The sequence below is a fragment of the Callorhinchus milii genome, unplaced genomic scaffold (assembly GCF_018977255.1).
Source record: "Callorhinchus milii isolate IMCB2004 unplaced genomic scaffold, IMCB_Cmil_1.0 Scaffold4, whole genome shotgun sequence".
Taxonomy (NCBI): Eukaryota; Metazoa; Chordata; class Chondrichthyes; order Chimaeriformes; family Callorhinchidae; genus Callorhinchus; species Callorhinchus milii.
Window position 1 is genome coordinate 75,166,549 of NW_024704745.1, and position 25,390 is coordinate 75,191,938.

The 25,390-nt window shown below is 44.7% G+C and overlaps 1 protein-coding gene across 5 annotated transcripts; it reads right to left on the bottom strand.

The window, feature by feature from the left end:
- Positions 1 to 493: 493 nt before the first annotated feature.
- Positions 494 to 24,719, bottom strand: LOC103177162 (P2Y purinoceptor 2). 5 transcript variants are annotated; one of them, XM_007891199.2, is made up of 2 exons: positions 24,494 to 24,719; positions 494 to 2,778 (listed from the first exon to the last, which is right to left on the bottom strand). In XM_007891199.2, the coding sequence occupies exon 2, from the start codon at positions 2,724 to 2,726 to the stop codon at positions 1,638 to 1,640; it is 1,089 nt and encodes a 362-aa protein (XP_007889390.2). In that variant the 5' UTR covers positions 2,727 to 2,778; positions 24,494 to 24,719; the 3' UTR covers positions 494 to 1,637. The 5 variants fall into 5 exon arrangements, 2 of the variants coding, with proteins under 2 accessions (XP_007889390.2, XP_007889391.2); XM_007891200.2 differs by lacking the exon at positions 24,494 to 24,719 and adding an exon at positions 8,669 to 8,697; XR_487683.1 differs by lacking the exon at positions 494 to 2,778 and adding an exon at positions 11,527 to 11,556.
- Between the last annotated feature and the right edge of the window lie 671 nt (positions 24,720 to 25,390).

The window sequence follows — 25,390 nt, forward strand, 5'->3', positions numbered from 1 at the left end:
AGAGCCCAAACCTTGGCATAAACAGTGGTCAGAACACCAAGAGCACTCGCTTTGCAAGTAAGAGACCTGAGTTCAATTCTAGGCAGAGGACGAAACCTTGGGCAAGTTTCCTTACTCCTCACGCCTAATAATAATCCCTCCAAAACCAAAAACAATAATAAATTGGTCATTTTCAATCTACGACTGTTTGTGGGACATTGCTGTGCGCAATTGGCTGCCCCGTTCACCCACAAATATACAGTCAATTCACTTTACAGTATATTCTGTGAAGCGCTTTGGGACATCTAGAAGACGTGAAAAGCGCTATATCATATGCAAAGATTATTATTATTATTATTATAACACCAAGCGGACTTGTCTGACGAGGTTGTTTGTTGGGCTTTGCGGGCGATAATGCCTGTGGGTTTGTCTTCAAAGACAGTAACTATACTGATAGTAACTACCTTCGAGTTATTGTGATGTAATAGTGTATAAAAATGCAAGTTGTTTCTTCTTTCTTTTTATTTTACTTTATTTGTTACTTGATTCAACAAATTAAGGCGATTCATGACCTCACAATCTAATAATCCCAATCTCATTTGTTGCCTGTCATCCACACACACACACACAAAAAATCAATAACAACAACAAATTACATTTGTATAGCGGGAGGACAATATTACACAGACAATAGTGCAACATCAACAGCTACCAGGTCCCTCTGAAAATTTGTTATTTGACTCAAAATATAAAGCACGGCCTAACGCTGCTTGACTTCTTAACAACAGTAATAGATTGTGGAGGAAACAGATGAGAAATGACATTTTTTTTTAGTCAGTTACTACAGTACAGTATTTGTCCATTGATCATTCTTCCTCTGTTTGAACAGTGCTGTGGAGTCTTTTACATCCACCAGAACAGGCAGTCAGGACTTCAGTTTAATGTCCCAACAAAAGATTAACACCTCTGACAATGCAATGCTCCCTACAGCATTGCACTGGAGCATCAGTCTGCAGAATGAGCTCAGAATCACAACATGAGCCCCTCCCTTCTCCCCCCCTGACCCCAGCTTGGGTCTGAAATGCTGTACACTGTCCAGCGCCTTGGGATGTCCTCCCGACATGAAAGGCATTATACAAATGTAATCTTGTTGTTGTTGCTGTTGATGATGCTTAAACCTATAATCATCTTTACCCTGTCTATGGCCTTCCTCAAGCACTGAGGGCAAGAAATCTTCCCATTCAGCTCCTGTTAACCTTGCCAGCCAAAGCCCTAGTGGATAAGGTGGTCTGAGCTGGACAAGTAGTGGGATGTTGCCAGACAGTATTCGCTATGGTGCGTTCTGCAAGAGAGAGAGCGCAATCTCCATTTCCAGACACGGAGCAATTTTCATGCATATATGAAACTCTCCGTCTGGTTTGGATATTCTTGAGCATGGTGATGGGTTTCCACAAAAAACAGATACAAAGTGGGGTGCCCAGAAATGGACACAACTGCAGTTATACCGTGTTTCGTACAGGGTTGGTATGACCTGTTTTGTAATTCTAGTCCCTATTTATAAAACGTAGGATGCCATTAGCTCCCTTTCTCGCAGCTTAGTTGACTTGCCCTCCCACTTGGAGGAATGACCTTAAAGTTCCTCGGTAATCCCAATATCCTCATTTTATAGACTCCAGCATAATATCAGTGTTGCTAAGAATGGACTGTGTGTTATTTGTTTTTGTGTCCGAAGACCCAGTCTTGATTTTCTTTACGCCATTCCTCATGCCTTTACTCGCCAGCTGGCTGCGATAGGTCTGCCCGGCTAGAACGTAGAGTATTGGGTCAAGGCAGCTATTGGCACTTGCCAGAGGCCTGGTCAGTTTGTAGGCCAGGTTGACCGCGTTGAGCGTGCTGCAGCTCAGGTGCAGGCTCCTGGAGGAGTAATAGATCGAGCGGGTGATGTGGAAGGGCAGGAAGCAAAGGACAAACACGCTGAGAATGATGACAATCATCTTGATGGACTTTTTCCTGGATTTGCTATTCTCTGGGTGAGCGGTGTTGGGCCGGAGAAGCTCTTTAGTCATGAACCAGTAGCAGACCATGACAATTACAAAAGGCCCACAGAAGAGCAGGACCAACTGCACCATGTTGTAGATGACAAACTGGTTGAAGTTCTCTCTGCTGGACGTGTCGTAACAAAGAGTATTGGTGCCTTTATCCTCGGTGGTAACGAAAGCTAAAATGGGGGCCTGACACATTATCACTATAACCCAGACCACGGCACAGACGATCCTGGTGTTCCGCACTTTGACCCAGCGCAGGGACTCCATGGGGAAGCACACTCCCAGAAATCTGTGGATGCTCATACAGGTGAGGAAGAGGATGCTACAGTACAGATTGGTGTAAAACAGGAACCGGACTATCTTACACAAGGCCGCCCCAAAAGGCCAGTTGTTGCGTCTTGCATAGTAGTAGACGAGCAGGGGCAGCGAGATCACATACATGGTGTCCGATATGGCCAGGTTGAACATGTAAGTGGTGGTGGTGTTCCATGGTCTCATACGAAACACAAAGACCCATATCGCCAGGCAATTCAGCACCAGTCCCACCACGAACACTATTCCATAGGACACTGGAAGCAGGATGTACTTGAACTCCTCGTTAAACGTACAGTTGTAATTCTGACCGGGCAGCTCGGTCACATTCAAGTTTAAGTTGAAGTTGAAGCCCTCGGCCCAGGGCTCCAGAGTTGGAATGGAATTCATCCTCTGTTGTGATTCTGCTCGGGTTACACACCAAGGTCTTTCTGCTTATTCCCTGAACGACAAAAGAAAAGAACGCTTCAGTAATAGTCTCCACAAACTTCCAGTTGCATTTAGTCCTTTAAGCCAGGGTGGTGCAACTGGCAGGTGGTCTACAGGCCTATTTCATTCGCCGAACCCCCCCCCCCCACTCCCCCAGTCCATTTTATCCAGCACACACGCACCCTCCGTAATCCGTAAATGTTATTTTACATTTCTGGAACACAAAAATATTGCTTGTTCGGCCCGCAAACGTTTCTCTCATAGGGCATCCGGCCCTTAGTAGCCAAAAGGTTGGACCATTCTGCTTTAAGTTATTGCGAGGCCCAGCATCCGTCACAAAGGGCCTTCTTGTCCCCTAGAGCTTCCCTGCATTTTGGCTGAAGAAAGCATTGCCCTGGCAGATTTCCTGCCCTAACCTTGCCCAACAGGGAAGTACATAGGAGATCGAAGGTCAATCCAACCCTCTCTCACCTCCTCCCCTCCCGGGGCATTTTACTGGGTTATGCAGGAAATCTCACTTTTATCACAAATCTACCTCACTGCTTCATCCCCGAATTAAATAACAATAATCCTTTCATGTTGGGCAATAGTCTCAAAGTGCTTCACTCTAAGGCGAAGGCAACCAATTGCCACACAGCAGCAAAAGATCCCATGGCACCATTCGAAAAGTGATGGGAGTTTTTCCTGGTATCCTGGTCAACAATCCCCCCAATAAAATAGGTCACTCTCTCCACTCCTAAATCCGCTCCTAAATGAAGACTGAATTCAAGAATTTGAGTAAATTTGAATCCTCTGAAAATTTTAATAGTCTAAAGGTATAAAATTGGACAAAGTACTAGCCCGTGAGATCATTTTACCTGAATATTTATGAATGCAGAGATTGTGGAAAATGTTTGTCTCCCATCTTAAATTGGAAACCAATTTTCTGAAGTTCTTAAAAATGTTTTTCTGAATTGAAACTGAACGTAAGAATTTTGTACTTTAGTCTTAAATTTTAAGGCCAAATGGTCTCATGGGCTAAAAGTCAGAAGAATTTTTGCTGCTCAGCCTAGAACCAGGCAGAATTTCTGGTCTTGGACACTTTGCACCTGTTGTCTGGTGAATTTCTTGTTCAGTGAGATAAAGGATAGCATAACTGGGGTTAAATTGCGATGATGCATTCAATGTGACAATTAAAACATTGCAGCTAAGCTGAAGCATTACATTTTTTACCCATTATCTCTGGTGATGATACCAAGTGCAGGGATAATAATGATACTAATAATAATAATAATAGTCATCTTTGGATTTGATATAGCGCCTTTTCACATTATTGAGACATCGCAAATTGCTTCACAGAATATACTGTAAACTGGATTGACTGTGTATTTTGTGGTTGGAACCCGGCAGCCAATTCCACACAGTAGTGTCCCATATACAGTTGTATTTAAACAGTCTGTAAACAGTATAGGATGTAGCGCAGCTGATTATAAGACAAATGTGATCAGGCGCCAAGCACAAAATTTAGTAGTTACCTATTCACTACCTTTCAGAGATCCCAGAACATTCCCAAAGACAATAGGATGCAATTGAATACTCATTGAGACTGCAGGCAGCTCATCTCCAAGGTGACAGTCTCAACAACAAACATCAAGGTCTCCCTAGACTAGAACATAGTGTAAAAGTATAGCAATGTTGGCACATCACTTTGTGCATTAAAGCAATTCAAATTCACAAGCACTTACACAGGACATCCTGCTGGCGTCCACCTAGTTTACAGAGAAGAATGTTTCAGGTGAGGTGGAAAATGAGGACAATAATAATCCTTGCATTCGAGAGGTCTCAAAGCGCTTCACAAAATATATTGTAAAGTAGATTGACTGTGTATTTTTTTGAGCAAAATGCAGAAGCCAATTGCGCACTGCAATGTACCACAAATATGGATTGAATGGATTGGGGTGTGAGGGATTATTATCCCAGAAAGTGATCCACCAATTGACTTAACAACTGGGTTCCTACTTAAGGCTAGATAAACAGAGGTGTTTGGAGTAGGGAAACTTGCTTAAGTTTCCTCTCCACCCGGGAATCGAACTCGGGTCCTCTCGCTTGCAAGCCGAGAGTGCTAACCACTATGCTACGGATTCCCATAAAAGCTGCTCATTAGCAAAGAATGGAGGGAAGCAATGGCCCAAAAGTGTAAGTTAAAGTCTCCAGTGAGCACCAACTGATTTATGCTTATGATATGATTAAATTAACCTCGGAACTAACAGACACATCACATTAAAGTGCTACTATACTGCTGTCCTGGTGGTAATTTTGCAGTAATTATAAAAATAATCCTTGCCTTTGATTTGATGACCTATCACGTTGTTGAGATGTCTCAAATATCTTCACAGAATTTTACTGTGAGGTGTAACGATTGTGTATTTGTAGGCAGATGCAGCAGCCAAATTGTGTGCATAGCAATGATCCATAAATAGCCATGAAATGAGTGGCAGTGATTGAAATTTAAGTAGAGTTTGTACCTGCAGTCTGATGAGCGGAAGGGTTTGACAAGTCCAGGCCAGATTTAGCACCTTGTTTACTAGTTTTCAAAAGAAAAGTTGGATTTTCTGGAATACGCACAAACATCCTGAGTCCGTGTTCCACCAACTCGGAGGAAACTTTTATTCAACTTCGGAGAGGATTGCTGAGCTGCACGGCAGGACACATGTAGGCGCATCATATGTGGTCGCTACCGAGCGTGCTAACAACTAAGCCAGACTGACGCCAAGCAAGATAGGGAGACACACTGCTTAATTCCATACCCCTTATGCCTATCATGTCAGGTTTCAGACTGGCTCAATTGGTAGCACTCACCTCAGAGTAAGAAAGTTCTGCATTCAAGGGTCAAACCAACCCCATGTCGTTTCAGTGTTTTGGGACGTCCTCCCGATGTGAACGCTGCTATATAATTTGTTGTTGTTAGAATACACAACTCAGTCTAATCTGGCATTGCTGTGCAGTGCTGGGGATGTGCATCACTGTTGGTGAGACCCTAAAACAATGTCTCGTCTGGCTGTTCAGGGGGAATTTAAGCATTCACGGCATTCTCTAAAAAGAGAAGGGAGTTTCTCCAGGTGTTCTGGCTAACAATACTGCAAATAAAACTGCTCATTCATTTCACGTTTATCTGTGGGACATCGACTGTGCACAAATTGCCTGCCAGATCGACTACAAAGTTGACTTCTAAGTCACTGGACTTTGCAGTAAAATTCTGTGAAGCACTTTGAGATGTCTTGACAATGTGGTAAGGCACTATATCAAATACAAGGATTATTATTATTAAAGGCACTTTGAGATAGCTTGATGTATAAGGTGGTATAAGCCCTTTACAATCATAATGAGAAGATCCAGCTTTGCTGTACTGGTGCAGGACCCCATCTCCCCCACTCTCGCCCGACTCCATTGGCTCCCTATCCTTCAGAGGATCCAGTTCAAGATCCAGGTCCTCACATGCAAAGCCCTCTATGGCCTTGCCCTACCCTACCTCTGCAACCTCCTAACCCCCTACCAACCCGCCCGTTCCCTCCGCTCCGCTGGCTCTGGCTGCTCCACGTCCCCCGACCCACCTGCCCCACCATTGGCGGAAGACCCTTCAACCACTCTGCCCCCAACCTCTGTAATTCCATCCCCCAATCACTCCGCTTCGCCCCCTCCTTAGCCTCCTTCAAGTTCCACCTCAAGACCCTCCTCTTCGACCATGCCATCGGCCACACCCTTCCCCTCCCCTCCCTCCAGCCCCCCCCCGACCCCAGTTCGGATCTGAAATGCTGTACTCTGTCCAGCGCCTTGGGACGTCCTCCCGACGTGGAAGGCGCTATACGAATGTAATCTTGTTTTTGTTGTTTTGGGCCGAAATCACGTTGGCGAGTCACTAGCAGTGATTAGAAGTGCATGAGACTGGCACTCTGGGCAATTGTAGCATGACTGAGCCCAGGAAATCAAAGTAAATTCAGTCTTGATTGTGAACTCCTATCACACTGTAAGGGAGTTTCTCCCAGTGCCCTGGCCAGCAATCACAAGATCACGAGATTTCTTTGGATGAAGGAGGCCCACCTGATATCATCCTTCAGAACACACACCAGACCGTCCGCCCATCACAGCATCAAACTATTTTTTAAATGACTGCCATGGCCTCAACCACCTTTCCTGGCCACTTCCTACACCACACCGGTCCCTGACCAGAACCACTTTCCTCCACCTCCACCACATTGATTACCTCCGACTGTACCCTATCCCAAACATGGCCAAAACCCTCATCCGTGCATTCGTCACCCCCGGCTCGACTACTCAAATTCCCTCCTCACCAGTCTCTCCAGCTCCACTATCCACAAAATCCAGTTAATCCAAAACTCCGCAGCCCACATACTCACCACTCAGTTGAAAATTAATATGTAGCCTGCCTTAACCACTACTCTCGGCAAGTCATCCCACATCCTAACAACCTTCTGTCAAAAATAGAGTTTGTGATATTTGGAGTCCTGTAGCTTAGTGGTTAGAACACTTGCCTCGGAAGTGAGAGGATCTGGGTTTGAAATGTTGGGCAAATTTCCTTACTCCACACGTTTCTGTTTTCCTAGCAGTAAGTAGGAACCCGGTTGTTAGTCGATTCGTGGATGGCTTTTCCAAGGGCAATCATTCCTTCAAAATAATTTTTTTTAAAAATGTTCATTCAATGCACAACTGTTTTTTGGGACACTGCTGTGTGCAATTGGCTGCTGCATTTCGTCCACAAAATCTGCAGTCAATTCACTTTACAGTATATTCTGTGAAGCGCTTTGAGATATCTCGAAGACGTGATAAGGCATTGTATCAAATGCAAAGATTATTATTATTACATAGAATAAATCTTTAACTTTACGATATGTAATGGTAAAGCTCTTGGTGTTTTGTGACTGAAACATGGTCTGAAAGAATACTGTAGTTAGTTGACTTTATTAGTTCCAAAAATTATGCAACAAGTATTGGGTCCATCTGCCAATCGCTAACATCCTCATTCCCGGAATTGAATTCTTAACCACAGCAATTGGAAATGCAGAGTAAATACAAGCATTTTCAGGAAGCACATGCAGCAGAGAACAATTTTGAGAGTCCCACAGCTGTGATTCACAAAAATAAATGGTTCCAGTTTCTATCTTTAAGGAAGCTAAAACACATTCAATCTGAGTTGCACCACAATAGCACCACAAAACATTCAACACAAAGTGAAGTCATTTGTCTCATCAAGCATATGCTGGTACCAGTTCATCAACTGGAGCTAACTACTCCAATCCCAATTCCTTGCTCTTTCCCTATTCCCTTTTTCTATTGCTTCTCTTCAATTTACATTTATATATAGTGCCCTTCACGTGTGCTGCAGAAGGACACAAAGCGAGGGAGAACAACAACAACTTGCACATATGTAGCGCCCTCCACGCAGGGTAGCATCTCAGAGCGCTGCCCAGAGAAGATAGAGTGGGAGACATCTAGATATGTGGTCAAGGAGGTAGGTTTTTAGGCAGGATTTGAAAACAGATGGGGGAGGCGGTGGGTTAGAGGGAGGGCGTTCCACAGGTTGAGGTTTCGTACAATACAATACAAAAATACATTTCATATCGGGAGGACATCCCAAGGTGCTGAAAGTAGCTGTGACTTCTGATTTCATCTTCTAATTTGTGGAACATTGCTTTGTGCAACTGGGCTGACTCGTTCAGCTACAAAATACACAGTCACTCCACAGCACAGTAAATCCTGTGAAGTACTTTGGGACATCCTCCTGGCATACAAGGTACTGCACCAAATGCAAGAATTATTAATATCATTCTTGTTTTCAACACTAATAGCACTCGTTTCAGGGTTTTTTAAAAAATGGTTATGTTAGGGCCTGGAAACAAACCACTTACCTAGAGAAGAGTGCACCAACCTGCCGGTAGCTATCAAACATTCCATAAATAACACAAGGAACATATTAAAACTACTGCAAAGGTTGCACCTATCATTCCGTCGTTCTTGATTGAATCTTGTGTTTCCTATCATTCCTTATCTTTGTTTATTTTACCATTTATTACTAATGTACATAAGTGTCTAGTTTTCTTCCTGGGCTCCACCGACCAACCAACTGCCTGTTATCGGACTGTTCCACCTCACTAAAAATCCAGCACTGATTGGCGCAAATGTTTTGACAGTGTTTTATTTGGATGTTCAGCAGATACGTTACACTTTGCTCTCATTGTGTAACCGGTCAGTGCAAAGTGCATGAAAAATAATAGGTAAGTTGACAGCAATGCAGGGCTATAGAAAGCGCAAAATAACTTATCTCATTGGTAGCGTGTAAGACAGGGAAGGAATAAAGGTCATGAATAGAATTTCAAAGGCCTTTAAAATGATGAGGGATTTTGATGGGATCGATAGAGAGAAATTACTTCCAATTATATCATTCAGAGTTCAAGGCCATCAATTCAAGATAACTGACAAAGAAGCAAATTGGGAGGTTAGGACATTTTTTGTTACACAGAAATGTGTGGTGGAATGCCTTGCCGGGTACAGTGGTCGATCCATGTTAGCTTTTAAGAGGAAACGAGTTAGATATCTAATGAGGAGTCCTTTGCAGGGGTATGGCGGGAGACAGGCGTAGGGGGGGGGTGTGGAGATTGGGCGGGTGGGGGCGACAGGTAAATAGGATGGAATGGATTGAGCCAGTACAAACACGATGGACCGAATGGCCTTATTTGGTGCTGTAAAATCTACAGTCTATACCAAGGTAATGGTTTCAAGGAGTCCTATCCTCCTGGGGAGGAGGTAAGTGGGGTTTCCTTAGAACTGAACTGGCTCGAAGATGACATGCTTGACCACAGAATGTCAGAATCGAGCCAGCCCTCTGTGGTGGTCTCAGTAGTCCGGTTCCTGAGCCAGGTGGATCTGCAGTATTCCAGGGCACTGCTGATCACAGTATAGGCTCATTGGCAGGACTTGGAAGGCAGACCAGTTACTGGAAACAGGGAATCATCCCACTCAGCTCCTGTTTACCCTGCAAGCCAAAGCCCTAATAGGTAGGGTGGTCCTAGCTGGACAAGCAGCAGGTAAGCTTGCGATATCAATGGCAAGCTATGTGGGGTTAGCATGTTGGACATTCAAGGAATGAGTTTTGCCAGGCTGAAATCTAATCCAAGGATTCAACTATTTAATTAAGTTTATCCCGATTTCATGATCTAAGTTATACAGATAGCTCCACTCAATATTCTTCATTGTTTGGCATCACATGAACCATGTTCTATAATTCAAGGTTCATGTTTTTATGGACTTTTTATTTCATTTTATGGGCATGTTACTATTTTGGTGAACTGTTGCGACACGGTTCCATGAGATGATCACAGCATAAAGTCCATTTATTTATGGTGGTTAAACAAAATACTATTACACCACTTTACAGTGAATCCCGAGAAGCACTTTGAGACTTACTCCAGATGGGAAGGTGCTATAGCACCTTTCACTTGAAAGAAACACTTTGAAGTGTTTTAAAAAATGAGATTAGATATAAAGTGAATGTTAAAGTTAGCAAATTCCACAGTGAGTGAAGTCACTCCAACCAATTCCTACACATAAAGGTGAGTAGCCAATAAATTTGAATATGGGGTGAATGTTGATGAGGAGGAAATATAAACAAAGCTAAACTGCGGGGAAAATGTATGTTTCTTTGTAAGAATATTAAAAATTCTGAGCTTTAATGTAATTTTGTTGTTGTCCTCTCGATGTGAAAGGCACTATATCAATTTAAACTGTATTTTATGTAGGAGGATATTTTATTCCTTCATGATCTTATCACTTAAAGTTGTTCAAACGGGCATAATCCACATTGTAGTGATTTATTGCAGGTGTGCTTACACATAACAATAACAATAACAAATTACATTTGTATAACACCTTTCACGTCAGGAGGACATCCCAAGGCGCTGGACTGCCAGGGATCCGCACCCAAGCTGGTGGTTGGGATCAGGAGGGGTCGAGAGCGGGGAGGGTAGCAGGGTGATTGAAGGCACGGTCGAAGAGGAGGGTCTTGAGACGGGTCTTGAAGGAGGCAAAGGAGGGGGTGATATGTAACTGTGACTCAAAGTCTCTGCTATCAGTGATGTAATTTTCAGGAAAGGGTTGGAATTCTCCTCTGACAGCAGCTTTGTATTTCTGTGTTCATGGATACTTCCACTCCACCCTTATCGGGTAGCAATAAGCGACAGACACAATGGATTCAGTGATAAGTATCAAATGTTGAGATTGCAAATTATAAAGCATTCAGGAAGAGCTTGATGACTCTTTAGAAAAAGGGTAATTAACGACTTAAATTAACTAATTGCATAAGCTCAAGGAGAACAAGGCACCTGGCCCAGATTGACAGCATCCAAGAATCCTTAAACTAGGGAGGAGACAGCTGAGGCTCAAATAATGATAATACTAATCCTTGCATTTCATATGCTGTCCACAGCACAGAAACAGCTTTGGTCAAAGTGACAATGAAATTTGTCCATCTGCAACCAGGGCTCCCTCTGCCTCCTCGTCCTCCTTGACCTCTCTGCTGCCTTCGATACCGTTGACCACTCTATCCTCCTCCACCGCCTCTCCTCTCACTTCAACCTTCATGGTTCCATCCTTGACTGGTTCAGATCGTACTTCTCACACCGCCTCCACTTCATCAGCACAAACGGTTTCTCCTCTAGCCACTGCACCGTCTCGTGTGGTGTTCCACAGGACTTGGTCCCCTCTTCTTCAACATCTATATGTTTCCTCTTGGTGACATCATCTGCAAACATGAGGTCAACTTCCACATTTATATGGATGACACCCAACTCTACCTCTCTGTCACAACTCTCGACTCCAGGACCACTGCTGTGCTGATAGAATGTCTGTCAGTCATAAAGTCCTGGATGACAACAACAACAAAATTGCATTTATAGAGCGCCTTTCACGTCGGGAGTACGTCCCGACTCCCTACAGTTGGGATATTAACTGATAGCCAACTCTCTACAGTTGAAAGTCAACAAGACCGAGGCTCTCCTGATTGGCTCCACTCAGCGCCTCCACACCTCAGGTGCTGACAGCATCACCATTCATGGTTGCACACTCCACCTCACTAAGCCAGTCCAGAACCTTGGGGTCTTGTTTGATCTCCATGGCCTCCACAACATTGCTCAGCTTCGTCAGTGTCTCACACTGCAGGCCTCCAAGACCCTCATTCAAGCATTCATAAAAATACAGGCTTGACTATGCAAACTACTTGTTGGCCTCCCCAATTCCTCCCTCCATAGGCTGCAGGTCATCCGAACTCTGCAGCCCGTGTCTTCTCCCGCACCAGGCTCTGTGACCCTATCACCCCCATCCTCGCCCAACTCTACTGGCTTTCTATCACACAGAGGATACAGTTCAAGTTCCTGGTCCTCACCTTCATAGCCCTCCATGGCCTCACTCCCCTCTACCTCTGCAACCTCCTAACCATGTACCAACCTGCTCGCTCCCTCTGCTCAGCGGACTCCAGCCTGCTTCATGTCCCTGCCTAGCCCGCCCCATCATTGACCGGCAGGCTGTCAGCCACTCTGTCCCCACCTTCTGGAACTCCATCCCACAGTCCCTCCGCCTCGCCCCTTCCCTTGCCTCGTTCAAGACCTGTCTCAAGACCCTCCTCTTTGACCGTGCCTTCGATCACCCTCCTTCCCTACCCTGCCCTCCACCCTCCCCGATTCCGGCCCCCAAATTGGGTCTGAAATACTGATTGTCTAGTGCCTTGGGTCGATCTCCCGACATGAATGGCACTATACAAACGTAATTTTGTTGTTATAAGATCGAAACGTCTCAAAGTGCTTCACAGAATATACTGTAAAGCGAACTGATTGTATATTTTGTGGGCGAAACACAGGAGCAAATTGTGCATGGCAGTGTTCCACAAACAGTTGTGGATTCTCCTTCCTTTCTTCCTGACTTCCTGACTTCCTGACTTGTTTTGTTTTTGAAGGGATTTTTACCCCAAGAAGTGATCCGAGTTTCTTTTTACTGCTAGGTAAACAGGTGTGTGGAGTAAGGAACTTGTCTAAGCTTTCACCCTGCCCAGGAATCAAACCTGGGTCCTCTCGTTTGCGAGATGAATGCTCTAACCAGGACTCAAGAAAAGGTTGATAGAGCTAATTCAGGAAAGTGCAGGCCAGTCATCTTAACATCAGTGGTGAGGAAAGTATTAGAATCTTTAATAAAAAATTAAGCTACTGATCATCCGGAGAAGGAGCATACAATTAAGCCAGCATGGATTTACGAAAGGAAGGTCAAAATTTATCAATTTTTTGAATCGATAAAGTAGATGAGAGATATGCAGTGGATGTAGTGCATTTGGATTTTCAGAAGGCCTTTGACAAAGTACCACACGAGAGAGTATGTGACAAAAATCAGGCCCTATGGTACCATGGTAAAGGAAGCAGAATGGATTAAAGAATGGTTAGGAAACTGAAAGCAAAAGGTAGGAGTTAAGGTATCTTTTCAGGCTGGCAAGAATGGTGTTCCATAGGATCCCAGTTAGGACCACTATTGTTCACCATACACTTAAATGATTTGGATTCAGGTACAGGAGGTGTGGTGTCAAAATGTGCAAGTGACAGTAAATTGGGGGCATGGTAAACAGTGGAGGGGATTTCAGAAGAATGCAGGAGGACAACATAGGCAAATGGAGTTTAATTTAAGAAAATGTAAAGTAATTCACTTTGGTAAAAAAAATAAAGAAACTGTCTAAAGACTTTGCTAGGAATATAGGAGTAAAGAGATCTGGGAATTCAGATCCACAAATCTCTAAAAGTGTCCACACAGGTAGATAAGGCTATGAAAAAGTCAATAGGACCTTGGGCTATATATCCAGTGGGACGGAGTCTAAAAGTGAACAGTTGACGTTGAATTTGTACAAAAACATTCGTCAGACCACAGATGGGTCCAATTCTGGTCTCTAAACTATAAGATATAGCAACAATGGAAAGAGTACAGTGTATGTTTACCAGGATATCAGGACTGGCGAGTTACTGATAGCAGGATAGACTGGATAGGTCAAGCCTTTTCTTGCTAGAGAAGAGATGGTTAAGAGGGGACCTAATAGATGTGTTCAAATTATAAAAGGGTTTGATAAGTTTGAGATAAATGGGCTGTTCTCACTAGTTGGTAAGTCCACAAATGGACAACAAGCATAAGATTGCAACTAGGGGATCTAAAGGTGAATTTAAGAGGAATTATATTATGGAGAGTATTGTGAGAATGAGGAACTCAATGTCCAAAGTGATAGTTGAATTAGATAATATAGATATATTCAAGAGGAAGTAGACCTTCATATGTTGGAGAAGGAAATAGAAGGGTGTGGAAAAGAGGAAGGAATGTGTGGAGACTCATGTTGATATAAACACCAGCACGGACTAATTGGGCCGAGTGGGCAGTTTACTTGCTGTACATCCTTTGTAAATCTTTGTTGGCGACCACAATCCCTTTCTGGCCACAGATAGGCTCGACATTAAACTCCGCCCTGTAAAATCTCCCGAGACGTTACCCTACACGAAGGGCACTATACCTCAATGTAACTTATTGTGTCAACTTGCCCCTTAGATATAGGGTATTTGTGCACCAAATCCAGGGACACACACACATATAAAACAAATTGAACTCACCACAGTTACTGGAGAAGCTTGTTGGATTAACGGCTGTGTTTCTCTGATCAGTGTATCTGTTTTAGAATTGTATTGTTCTTGCTCAGTTTGTTGCTGAGCTTAAGACAGGGCAAGTTTTCTGAACTCAAGACAGGGAAACAATATTTCATCCAGAGACTGTCCACGGAAAGCAAGGAAGTATGGTCACCCTACCTTAGAAACCAGCAATGGAGGGAATGGGGGCTTGGAGGGGCAGAACTGCAATGTGTTGCTGGCCTGCACACAACTCCCCCATGGAGCCTGAAAACACAGTCCTAGTTTGCACACTTTGTTGTCCATGCTGTGGATTCTGTCCCTCCCCCAAATAAACTGGGTAAAGTAACAGCATCTAACGCCTCAGTAACTGCAGGAACACTTCTATTAATAATAATCCTTGCACTATTATAGCGCCTTATCACGTTGTCAAAAGGCTTCACAGAATATACTATAAAGTAAAAATATAATGCATACAACTGTATATTTTTTGTGCAAAACCCAGCAGCCAATTGCATACAGCAGTGTCCCACAAACAGTCGTGGACTGAGTGACCAATTTATTTATTTATTTTGGAGGGATTATTACCCCCGGAAAGCGATCTGCCAATCGACTAACAATCGGATTCATACTTACTGCTAGATAAACTTGTAGAGGCGTGTGGAGTAAGGAAGCTTGCCAAACGTTTCGCCCTGCCCGAGAATCGAACCTGGGTCCGCTCACTTGCAAGGCGAATGCTCTAACCAATACGCAACAGGTCTCCACAACTATCTCCACAATATAAACGTGAGAATCCTGCAACACGTTCATATGTGATTGATTCCAACACGATGTGGCCTGTTGCTCAATCCTGTTTGTCATGTGTCAGGAACGCCCTTCTTTTTTATCCAAGCACAGCCATCACGACAAGTCAACTTAGTAACAAAACAAGTTCAACATCAGCCTTGAAGGTCAGTTCGGCTGCCCTCTGCCACCAGCTGCCATGGAGCCATAAAAGTGTATTCCTAAAAAACAAGGGTCAATTCACTGCTTTTCCGTTGCTTGTCCAGCTCGGACCACTCTACCCATTAGGTCTTTGCCTTGCAGGATAAAAAGGAACTGAGTGGGATGATTCTCTGACCCCAGTGGCTGGTCTACCCTTCCAAGTCCTGCTGATGAGCCATGTGATGAGCCAGGCTGGGTTGTGCTGTCATCGGCAGCCATGGGTCAATGTTCGGTAGCTGAGTCCGTAGCCGCATTTAAAAGGGAATTGGATTTACACTCGAGGGATGATAATGTTGAAGAGTAAGGGGAGAGTTGGAACTCAATCTTTATAATATTAATAATCCTTGCATTGGATATAGCGCCTATTCACGTCTTCAAGACGCCTCAAAGTGTTTCACAGAATATACTGCAAAGTGAATTGACTGCATATTTTGTTGGCAAAATATTCAATAAGGTTTTTCTATAAGATCCCAAGAAAAATTAACAAAACTACATAACCCCCTCCATTAAACTATTAAAGATGGAATGCATAAATAACTACTTTACTGATTGCTGTTCACTATTATACCAGGGACTGAATTCATTAAATATTCTGAAATCACTCGATAAACAAGGAAGAATGAATAGGTGTAAGACTACCGTTAGACCTTTCACTTCCTTCCTCACAAAGTGTCTAGATATCAAATGGCATACACTCACTATAAGGCACCTCACTATCCGTTGGATAATAATAATAATATTAATAATATTAATACGTGACCCCAATGTGAAAGTTGCTATTCAAATGTAAATTTGTATTTTTGTATTGTAATAATACAGTATTTGCATTTGATATAAAATTTTTCACGTCAGGAGTACTCCTTAAAGTACCTCACAACATATACTGTGTAGTGACTGTGTATTTTGTATGCAAACACGGCCACCAATTTGCACACAGCAACATCCCGCAAACAGTCGTGAAGTGAATGACCAATTTTATCTGGGGATTGTTCACCAAGACATCGAGAGACATAATGCCGTGGAATCATTAAAATCCACCTGATCTTACAGAGAGGACCTTGGTTTAATGTTTCATATGAAGGACAGCACCCCAAACAATACAACACTCCCCCAACACTGCATTGGAGTGTTAGCCCTACATGCGACTGCACTAACTAGTTTTTCCACCAGTTAAAATTATCCAGGTTGTGTAATTCAAACATTAGCTAATTCCACCTGCTCCCGCCTCTCCGTAGGTTTAACAACAACAACAAAATTACATTTATAGAGCGCCTTTCACATCGGGAGGATGTCTCAAGGTGCTGGACATTCAGGGGTCAGGACCCGAGCATGGGGCAGAGGCAGAGGGAAGCTAGAGGGGTGGAGATGTCAGAGATGAAGGTGGGAAAGGATTTTGGGGGATGGTAAATTAGGAGAATTTTTAGTGAAAGGTGGGAGGGATGGCAGAGGGTAAGGTGTTCAAAAGAGGGGAATGAGCCAGCGGAGTAGGGGGATAGGGTAAGTGATGCCCTGGAGATGAGGGCCACACCACCGCCACAGCGGTTGGGGCGTGGGGTATGGTGGTAGGTATAGCCGGGTGGTGTGGCCTCAGTGAGGGGGAAGGTGTCACCTGGGATGATCCAGGTTTCCGTGAGGGACATAATATTAACGTTCTCGTCGAGGACAGTTGGCAGGGGAATGTGTGGGATGGGAGGGAGTAGGCGATTGGTTGGCAAGGACGGTAGGGATGTGGATGAGAGAGCAGAAGTTAGCCCCCGAGGTCTGGGTCCGGGGTGGCTTGCGGCAGTAATGGGGAATGGGGCAGTCGATGTGGCTGCTGCTGGACAGCAGACGCTGAGTGCCATGATGAGCCCAGAGGATTCCCAGGCTGGAGCAGAGGGAGGCAGCGGGGGTGTCAAGCAGAGATAGGAGGCGGGGAGAGCGAAGAGAGAGCAGGACAGAGCATGAGAGTTGCATGGAGGGGGGCATTTTGAGGGAGACCCAGCTTGGGTCGGGGGCAGCATCCAAGATGCACATACTAAGACGAGAGGCGCCGGATTAGTGGGACATTGTTAGCCTGCAAGAGGCTTTGGGGTCTAGAGGTGGCGCAGAGGGGGGAGGGCGCTCATTGTAGTTAGCAATGAACAGCCTGCAGGGGAAGGACAGGGGAGGGAGACAGACAGATGATGAGAGAGAGAGAGACGCACTGGTATAAACTACACTATAACTGCTGCCAATGTGGAGAATAAAGGCCTGAAATCTTATCATTTCCAATACTCAATATATATCAACATCAGCGGCATGAAAATGCTCACATTGTTAAGCAACAATGTGAGCATTTTCGTGCCCTGATGTTGATATGTATTGAGTATTGGAAATGATAAGATTTCAGGTCTTTATTCTCCTGTTTCTAAGCACTGCAGTAATGCTCAAATAATAATTTGGAGTCCTGTGGCTCTGTGGTTGGAACACTCGCTTCGCAAGCGAGAGACATGGGTTCGATTCCCGGGCAGGGCAAAATATTGGGCAAGTTTCCTTACTCCACACTCCTCTGTTAACCCAGCAGTAAGAAGGATTGGCGGATCGCTTTTCCGGGGGTAATAATTTCTTCAAAAAAAATAATAATAAATTGGTTACTTCAATCCATGCCTGTTTTTGGTACACTGCTGCATGCCATTGGCTATTGTTTTGGCCCACAAATATAGTCAACTCGCTTTACAGTATATTTTGTGAAGCGCTTTGAGACGTCTCAAAGATGTGATAAGGCGTTATATCAAAATGCAAGGATTATTATTATTTATAATAATTCTTGTATTTGATACAGAGCATTATCACATTGTTGAGATATCTCAAAGCTCTTCACAGAATATACTGTAAAGTGAATTGACTGTGTACAACAACAACAACTTGCACTTATATTGTGCCTTCCATGCAGGGCAGTGGCTCAGAGTGCTTAACAGCGGCGGTGACTGACTCTGAGTCGGGGGGAGGAGGGATGTGGCCATAAGCACAGTCGAACAGGAAAGTTTTCAGGCGGGCCTTGAAAGTGGAGAGAGAGGGGGCAAAGCGGAGGAATTGAGGGAAAGTTTTCCAGAGTTTTGGGGTGTAGTGGCTGAAAGCACGACCTCCGATGTTGGGGCGGAAGTTGCGAGGGACGAGCAGGAGGCTGGTGCCAGTGAAGCGGAGTGGAGGATTGGGGAGTGAGTAGGTCAGAGAGGTAGGGAGGTGCCAGGGAGTGAATGGATTTGAACACGAATGTGATGATCTTGCAGTATATTTTGTGGGCGAAACATGGCAGCCAATTGTGCACAAGCAGTGTCCCACAGACAGTCATGGATTGAGTGACCAAATTATTATTTTTTTTTAGGGATTATTACCCTCAGTTAGCAATCCGCCAATCGACTAACAAGCGGATTCCTACTTACTGCTAGGTAAACAGAAGGGTTTGGAGTAAGGAAACGTGCCTAAGGTTGCGCTCTTAGGGAGAAATGTGTTTGTCCCTAGTGCCATCTACCAATCTGACCCTGTCCAAAAGAGAGCACAAAGTTAGAATTATTTCCAGTGGTTTTTAAATCTTTTCTGAGACTCACCTTGGAGGTTTTGGGGTGGAGTTTGTGTCAGTTTCAGTGTCTCTTTCTGTAACTTTGGTTTTGTACCAATCCTTGTTAACTTCCCCCAAGTGCTCCAACATAAATACACAATCACTGCAGTTTACAGTGAATCCTTGACAGCACCCAAACAATACAATACCCCACCCAACACTGCATTGGAGTGTTAGCCCTGTCATGGGACTTGAACCCAAAACCTTCTGACCTGGTAGTGAGAGAGCTATTGAGCCACGCTGACACGTAATTGATACTTATTCATCGTGAAGTAATTTATCTGCCTCACTGTACTCATAGAGAACAAATAGATGGATGTCCATTTGTTAGGTCAGGGTATTAAGGGCTACGGGACAAGGACAGGTAATTGGACTTGAGATACAGATCAGCCATGATCTCATAGAATGACGGAACAGGCTCGAGGCTTACTCCTGTTTCTGTGTTTGCACAGTGAGACATACTCCCTCCTCCCTTTACCAAGGAATAATTAAATAGGTTTGGTTATGGCCCAATGTGCTTAGTTGTTAGGATTCTTGCCTCAGTGTCAAAAGGTTCTACGTTCAGGACTTGAGCTAAGTGACTAGGCTGTTGCTCCACTGCATTGTTGGGAGGCATGTCTTTCTGATGAAATATTAAACTAAGGTCCTTTCTGAATGTTCACATAGAAGTTAAAGATCCCATGATATTATTCGAAGATAAACTAGTTTGAATTTGGCCAAAAATGGGTCACATTCTTGCTGTTTGTAGGAATTTGTGAACGCAGACGACTGCTAAGTTTGCCTAAAATAAGTCAAAGCATTTGAGCACATTTGCCCGTGAAGCGGCTTGGCATGATGTAATGAGGAGGGTGACTCGAAGGTCATGCCTTCTCTCACCCCTACCCCCTATTGGCAAGAACTGTGCGTTTTTAGGTAATTGAAGTGTTTTCACCATCTAGGCACATTTGTTCTTTCTCATTTGAATTCTGTTGTTGTTTCATTTAAATGTAAATATTTCAAGAATGTTGGCAGGAAGTGACTAACTGAAGTTGAAATTTGCAACAGTGAGAAATATTTTCAGTGATAAGTAGGAGGTTTGCAAAGTAGCCTCTGAAATAAATTATCTTTATTCACATAAAATGTTTTTTGATAAAGCTCTCGATACAAATGTAATCTTATAATAATCTTGTTGTTGTTGTTATCACGTTGTTAAAACGCCTCAAAGTGCCCAATAGGATTTTTTAAAATCCTTTTATTTGATAACAACAATTTGCATTTACATAGTATCCTTCACATCGGGAGGACGTTCCAAGGCGCTGGACAAAGAAAGGTTTGCTTAGAATCCACAACTTTCTGACTCAAGGGCGAGAGTGCTACCGACTGAGCCAGGCTGATACCTGACTCATATAATAATTTTTACGTCAGGAAGATGTCCCAAAGCTCTTGACGATTCTGGCTGGGCCACAGAGCTGAGTGTTAGAGCTAAGGGGGTTGAGAAGAGGAAGGTTGACCAAAAGCACAGTCAGAGAGGTACATTTTGAGACATAACTTGAAAGAAAGGAGGGAGGGAGCAAGTGAGAGGGATCTGGGATGGAGTTCCAGAGAGCGGATGGCAAGAGCGGAAAGCCTGCCCGCCAATGGTGGGGTGGATAGAGGGTGAATCAGCCAGTGTTGGCCAAGCAAAGGGAATGGGCAGGTTGGTATACGTAAAGGAGGTCGTAGAGGTAGGGTGGGTGAGACCATGGAGAGAATTAAATATGAGAAACGGGATCTTGAACTCATTCTGCTGGGGGATGGGAAACCAGTGGAGCCAAGCAACAAAGAGGGTGATGGGCTGTCGGAGCTGGTTTGGGATAGGACACAGGCTGCAGAGTTCTGGATAGTCTTTAGCCTAAGCAGAGAAGAACTGGGAATCCATAAGCAGATCGTTGGCATAATCAAGTCTGGGGGGACGACGACATACAACAACAACACAACAACAAGATTCCATTTATAGAGCGCCTTTCACGTTGGGAGGATGTCCGGGAGGACTTCCATATTGCAGAAGTGAGATAAAGCTCAGAGGTGACAACAGCAACAACAACAACAACAAATTGCATTTGTATAGCACCTTCACGTCGGGAGGACATCCCAAGGCGCTGGACAGTCAGGGATTTTACAGTACAAACGTGAGGTTTGAACGACAGGTGGTGGAGGTCAGCCAAGACACCAGGGTTCCGGACTCGCTTCGCAAGGCAGAGTGTGCATCCATGAAGATCACCCTCTATATGCTCCCCCTCGGTGACGTCATCCGCACACATGGGGTTAACTTCCACATGTATGCGGATGACACCCAACTCTACCTTTCCTCTTCTACCCTCAACTCCACGACCACCGATGTCCTGACAGCTGCCTGTCCGACATCGAGTCCTGGACGAGAGACAACTTTCTTCAGCTCAACGTGCGTAAAACTGAGGCTCGGGTCAGTGCCTCCGCACCTCAGGTGCTGACAGCATCTGACAATCATCCAAGGCTGCACTCTCCACCTCTCAAAGCCAATCAGGAACCTCGGTGTTTTGTTCGACCCTGAGCTGTCCTTTCTCCCGCATATCCGCGCCATAACTGGCACCGCCTTCCACCACCTCCGGAACATCACCAGACTACGGCACTACCTCAACCCTCACGCTGCTAAAACACTGGTCCACGCCTTTGTCACCTCAAGGCTGGACTATGGGAACTCTCAAAACTCTGCAGCTCGTGTACTGACCCGCATCAGGCTTCGGGACCACATCACTCCCAACCTCGCTCGCCTCCACTGGCTCCCCATCCCTCAGAGGATCGAATTCAACATCCTCATCCTCACCTACAAGGCCATTCACGACCTTGCTCCCTCCGACCTCTCCGACCTACTATCTCCCTACTTACCTGCCCATACCCTCCGTTCCTCTGGCTCCGGTCTGCTCCACATCCCCCGCCCCAACCGCCCTACCATCGGTGGCCGGGCTTTCAGCCTCTCAGCCCCGAGGCTCTGGAACTCCATCCCCCAGTGCTTTCGCCGCCTCCTCCCTTCCCTTCTTCAAGGCCGGTGTCAAGACCTTTCTCTTCAACTGTGCCTTCAGCTCCCCTCTCGACTCTCTTCCCCCTCCTCGCTCCCTCCCTTCCCTCCCCTCACCCTGACCATTTCCCCCCTGCTCGGGTCCCGACCCAACTGTCCAGCGCCTTGGGACGTCCTCCCGACGTGAAAGGTGCTCTGTAAATGCAATCTTGTTGTTGTTGTTGTTGATGCTGTCAGTGCCTGATGTGAGAAGGCACTGACGGGAGCCAAGCACAAGAGCCTCAGTTTTAAGCTTGAGTCGCCTATAACTTTAATCAACAAGGGCCAGAATTCGGTGTCTCTCCTGGTAGCTCAATTACATCGGAGGTCAGACCTGAATGCAGACGTCTCCCAATAGGAGTTATTATGCAGCCAAAAAATAGTGAAGTATAATGGAGACTTGGTCCAGCACAGATTCAGGCATTGTCTAAACATGCCATTTCTAGCAGAGCAGCTCCAGAAGTGCACCCTCAATGTGCCCATGCACAGAAACTTTCTTTTTTTAAACAACTTCAATTTTTATTTTAAGACAGTAAATACAACAACAACAACAACAGCATTTATATAGCGCCCTCCACTCCGGGCAGTGTCTCAGAGCGCTTAACAATGGCGGAACCCAAGGTCGAGCGAGGGAGAAGGTGACCCATCCGATTGCAGATAAGCAAACAGTGCAAATAATGGATCAACACGCAAACTACAAAATGGCTACACTGACTTAAAAAAATTCCTTTAAGAGTTATGCTGTCACTGTGGTATAACACTGTGCCAAAGTTTCCTTCTCTCTGCCACTTTCTCTATTTCTTTCTTTCTCTATTTCTTTCCTTTCTTTCCCTTCCTTCCTTCCTTCCTTTCTGACTCCGTCTCTCTATCGTGGAGTCCTGTAGAGTATTGGTTACAGTACTCGCCTCTCAAACGAGAGGACCGAGATTCGATTCCCGGGCAGGGCAAAATGTTAGGCAAGTTTCCTTACTCCATGCGCCTCCGTTAACTCAGCAGTAAGTAGGAATCTGGTTGTTAGTCGATTGATAGATCGGTTTTCCGGGGATAATAATCCCTTCAAAAAATAAATAATTAATTTTTAAAAATGTGATCACTCAATCCACAACTGTTTGTGGGACACTGCTGTGTGCAATTGGCTGCCGCATTTTGTCCGCAAAATATAGAGTCAATTCAGTTTTCAGTACATTCTGTGAAGATATGTGATGAGGTGCTATATCAAATGCAAGGTTTCGCCCTCTGCCTGGAATTGAACTCAGGTCTCTCACTTGCAAAGCGAGTGCTCTAACCACTGAGCTACAGGACTCCTTATAGAATTAACAGGAGCTGAGTGGGATGACTCCCTGCCCCCAGTGACACGTCTGCCCTTCCAGGTCCTGCCGATGAGCCAGGCTGGCTGTGCTGTCATTAATAGGCCCTGGAATACTGCGGACCCGCCTGGCTCAGGAACCGGACTACCGAGACCACTAAAGGCTCGATTCCGACACTCTGTTGCCAAGCAGGTCACCTTGGAACCAATTCAGCTTATCTGACACCCCGCTTACCCCAAGGAGGGAATTAGTTGATTCGGGATCACTTTCCCGGAATAATAATCCCTTTAAAAAATTAATAATAATTTGATCGCTCGAAAATACACAGTCAATCCACTTTACAATATAGTCTGTCAAGAGCTTTGAGATGTCTCAATGACATGATAAGGTGCTATCTATATCAAATGCAAGGATTATTTGTATTATTCCTACATTCTTAAAACAACAGTAACATTTATACAGCGCTGGTCTTACGAAGGACAGTGTCTCAGATCGTTGTACAGTGGTGGAGTTGGATGCCCAGCAAGAGAGAAAGGGAGAATCCTTCAATCCTTCCAGCTCATTAACCCTGCTAATCCAGTAGATTTCCTCCTTAACAAACCACGTTTCGTCCACGAAATACACAGTCATTCCACTTTACGGTATATCATGTGAAGTGCTTTGAGACGTCTCAACGAGGTGATGAGACTCTATATCAAATGCAACGATTAATATTATTATAAACCTCACCAATACTTCATCCTGAAGAAGCGCTGCACATTGCTTCATTCTCACCCTTTCACTGGGAAGAAAAATCCATTTAAAATTTGTTTGCACAAATCCGGCAAAAGGGGAACTTCCAAGTTGTTGTGTTTGTGTGTGTCTTTGTTCGGTGTTTAGTATTCAAACTTCCCCTTTTTGCACACATTATGTGTATTGAATGCAGTGTGTGTGTGTGTGTGTGTTTTAAAAAAAGGGAAAGTTCATTCATTAAATCCTATTATTCGAAACTGTGCCTTAGGGAAATATCACAGCACTTTGATGAACTTGTCTGAAATGATAGCAGCTCCAGAGCTAAGTACTGAAGCCAAGGCAGACAGTGTGTGAGGCTGTGTTGCAGTGTTCAGTGCTATACTTACAGTCAGTGATCAGCTGCTTGCCATTCCTGCTGAGAGAACTTGTGCCCCACTCCACCACCTGTGTGTTTGTATAAGAGTCCTTTCATTCAATGATCCCCGACCTCTTGCAACTGAGTTGTCCCTCTGTCTGTGTCTCTCTGTCTGTGTCTCTCCAGGACAGATCTCTCCCTCCACCCTCTCACAAGGTTGGATCAGTGAAACAGAAACAAACCTGCCCCAGAAAGAGAGTCCAGACTGTGGTGCACAGAGGGAGGCACTTGTGAAATGCGTGACATCAGCTGAATCATTTTATTCTGAGGCTGGGCCAGTTAGTGTTAATGGCAATGTTGCAAACTTGGTATGTCAGCAGCTGTGATCTACTATGTTTGGTAGTAATTTCACACACACAAAGTTTGTCTATAATCCCCTGGAAAAGCAGTGAATGCCACAGAGTACATTCTGCCAACAGATGCTAAATATTAGCCACTTTACTGTTATTATTATTATTATTATTATTTATTACAAACATCTTTCAATCACTTGCTCCCCCCACATCTTTAGATGCCAGTATCTTCCGGGAGTGGAGGGGCAACGAAGGTAAGTGTAAGACTTATAATGCGTTCTTCCCTGCCTCGCAAGCGAGAGGTCCCGGGTTCGATTCCCGGCAGGGCGAAACCTTAGGCAGGTTTCCTTACTCCACACGCCTCTGTTTACCTGGCAGTAAGTAGGAACCCAGTTGTTAGTTGATTGGCGGATCGCTTTCCAGGGGGTAATAATCCCTCCAAAAAAACAACTTGGTCACGACTGTTTGTGAGACATTGCTGTGCGCTGCTGCAATTTGTCCACAAAATACACAATCAATCCACTTTACAGTATATTCTGTAAAGCGTTTTGAGACATCTCAACGATGTCATAAGA

Excerpts from the sequence above, each read along its gene's own strand:
- LOC103177162 (XM_007891199.2), bottom strand. The coding sequence starts at position 2,726 with ATGAATTCCATTCCAACTCTGGAGCCCTGGGCCGAGGGCTTCAACTTC.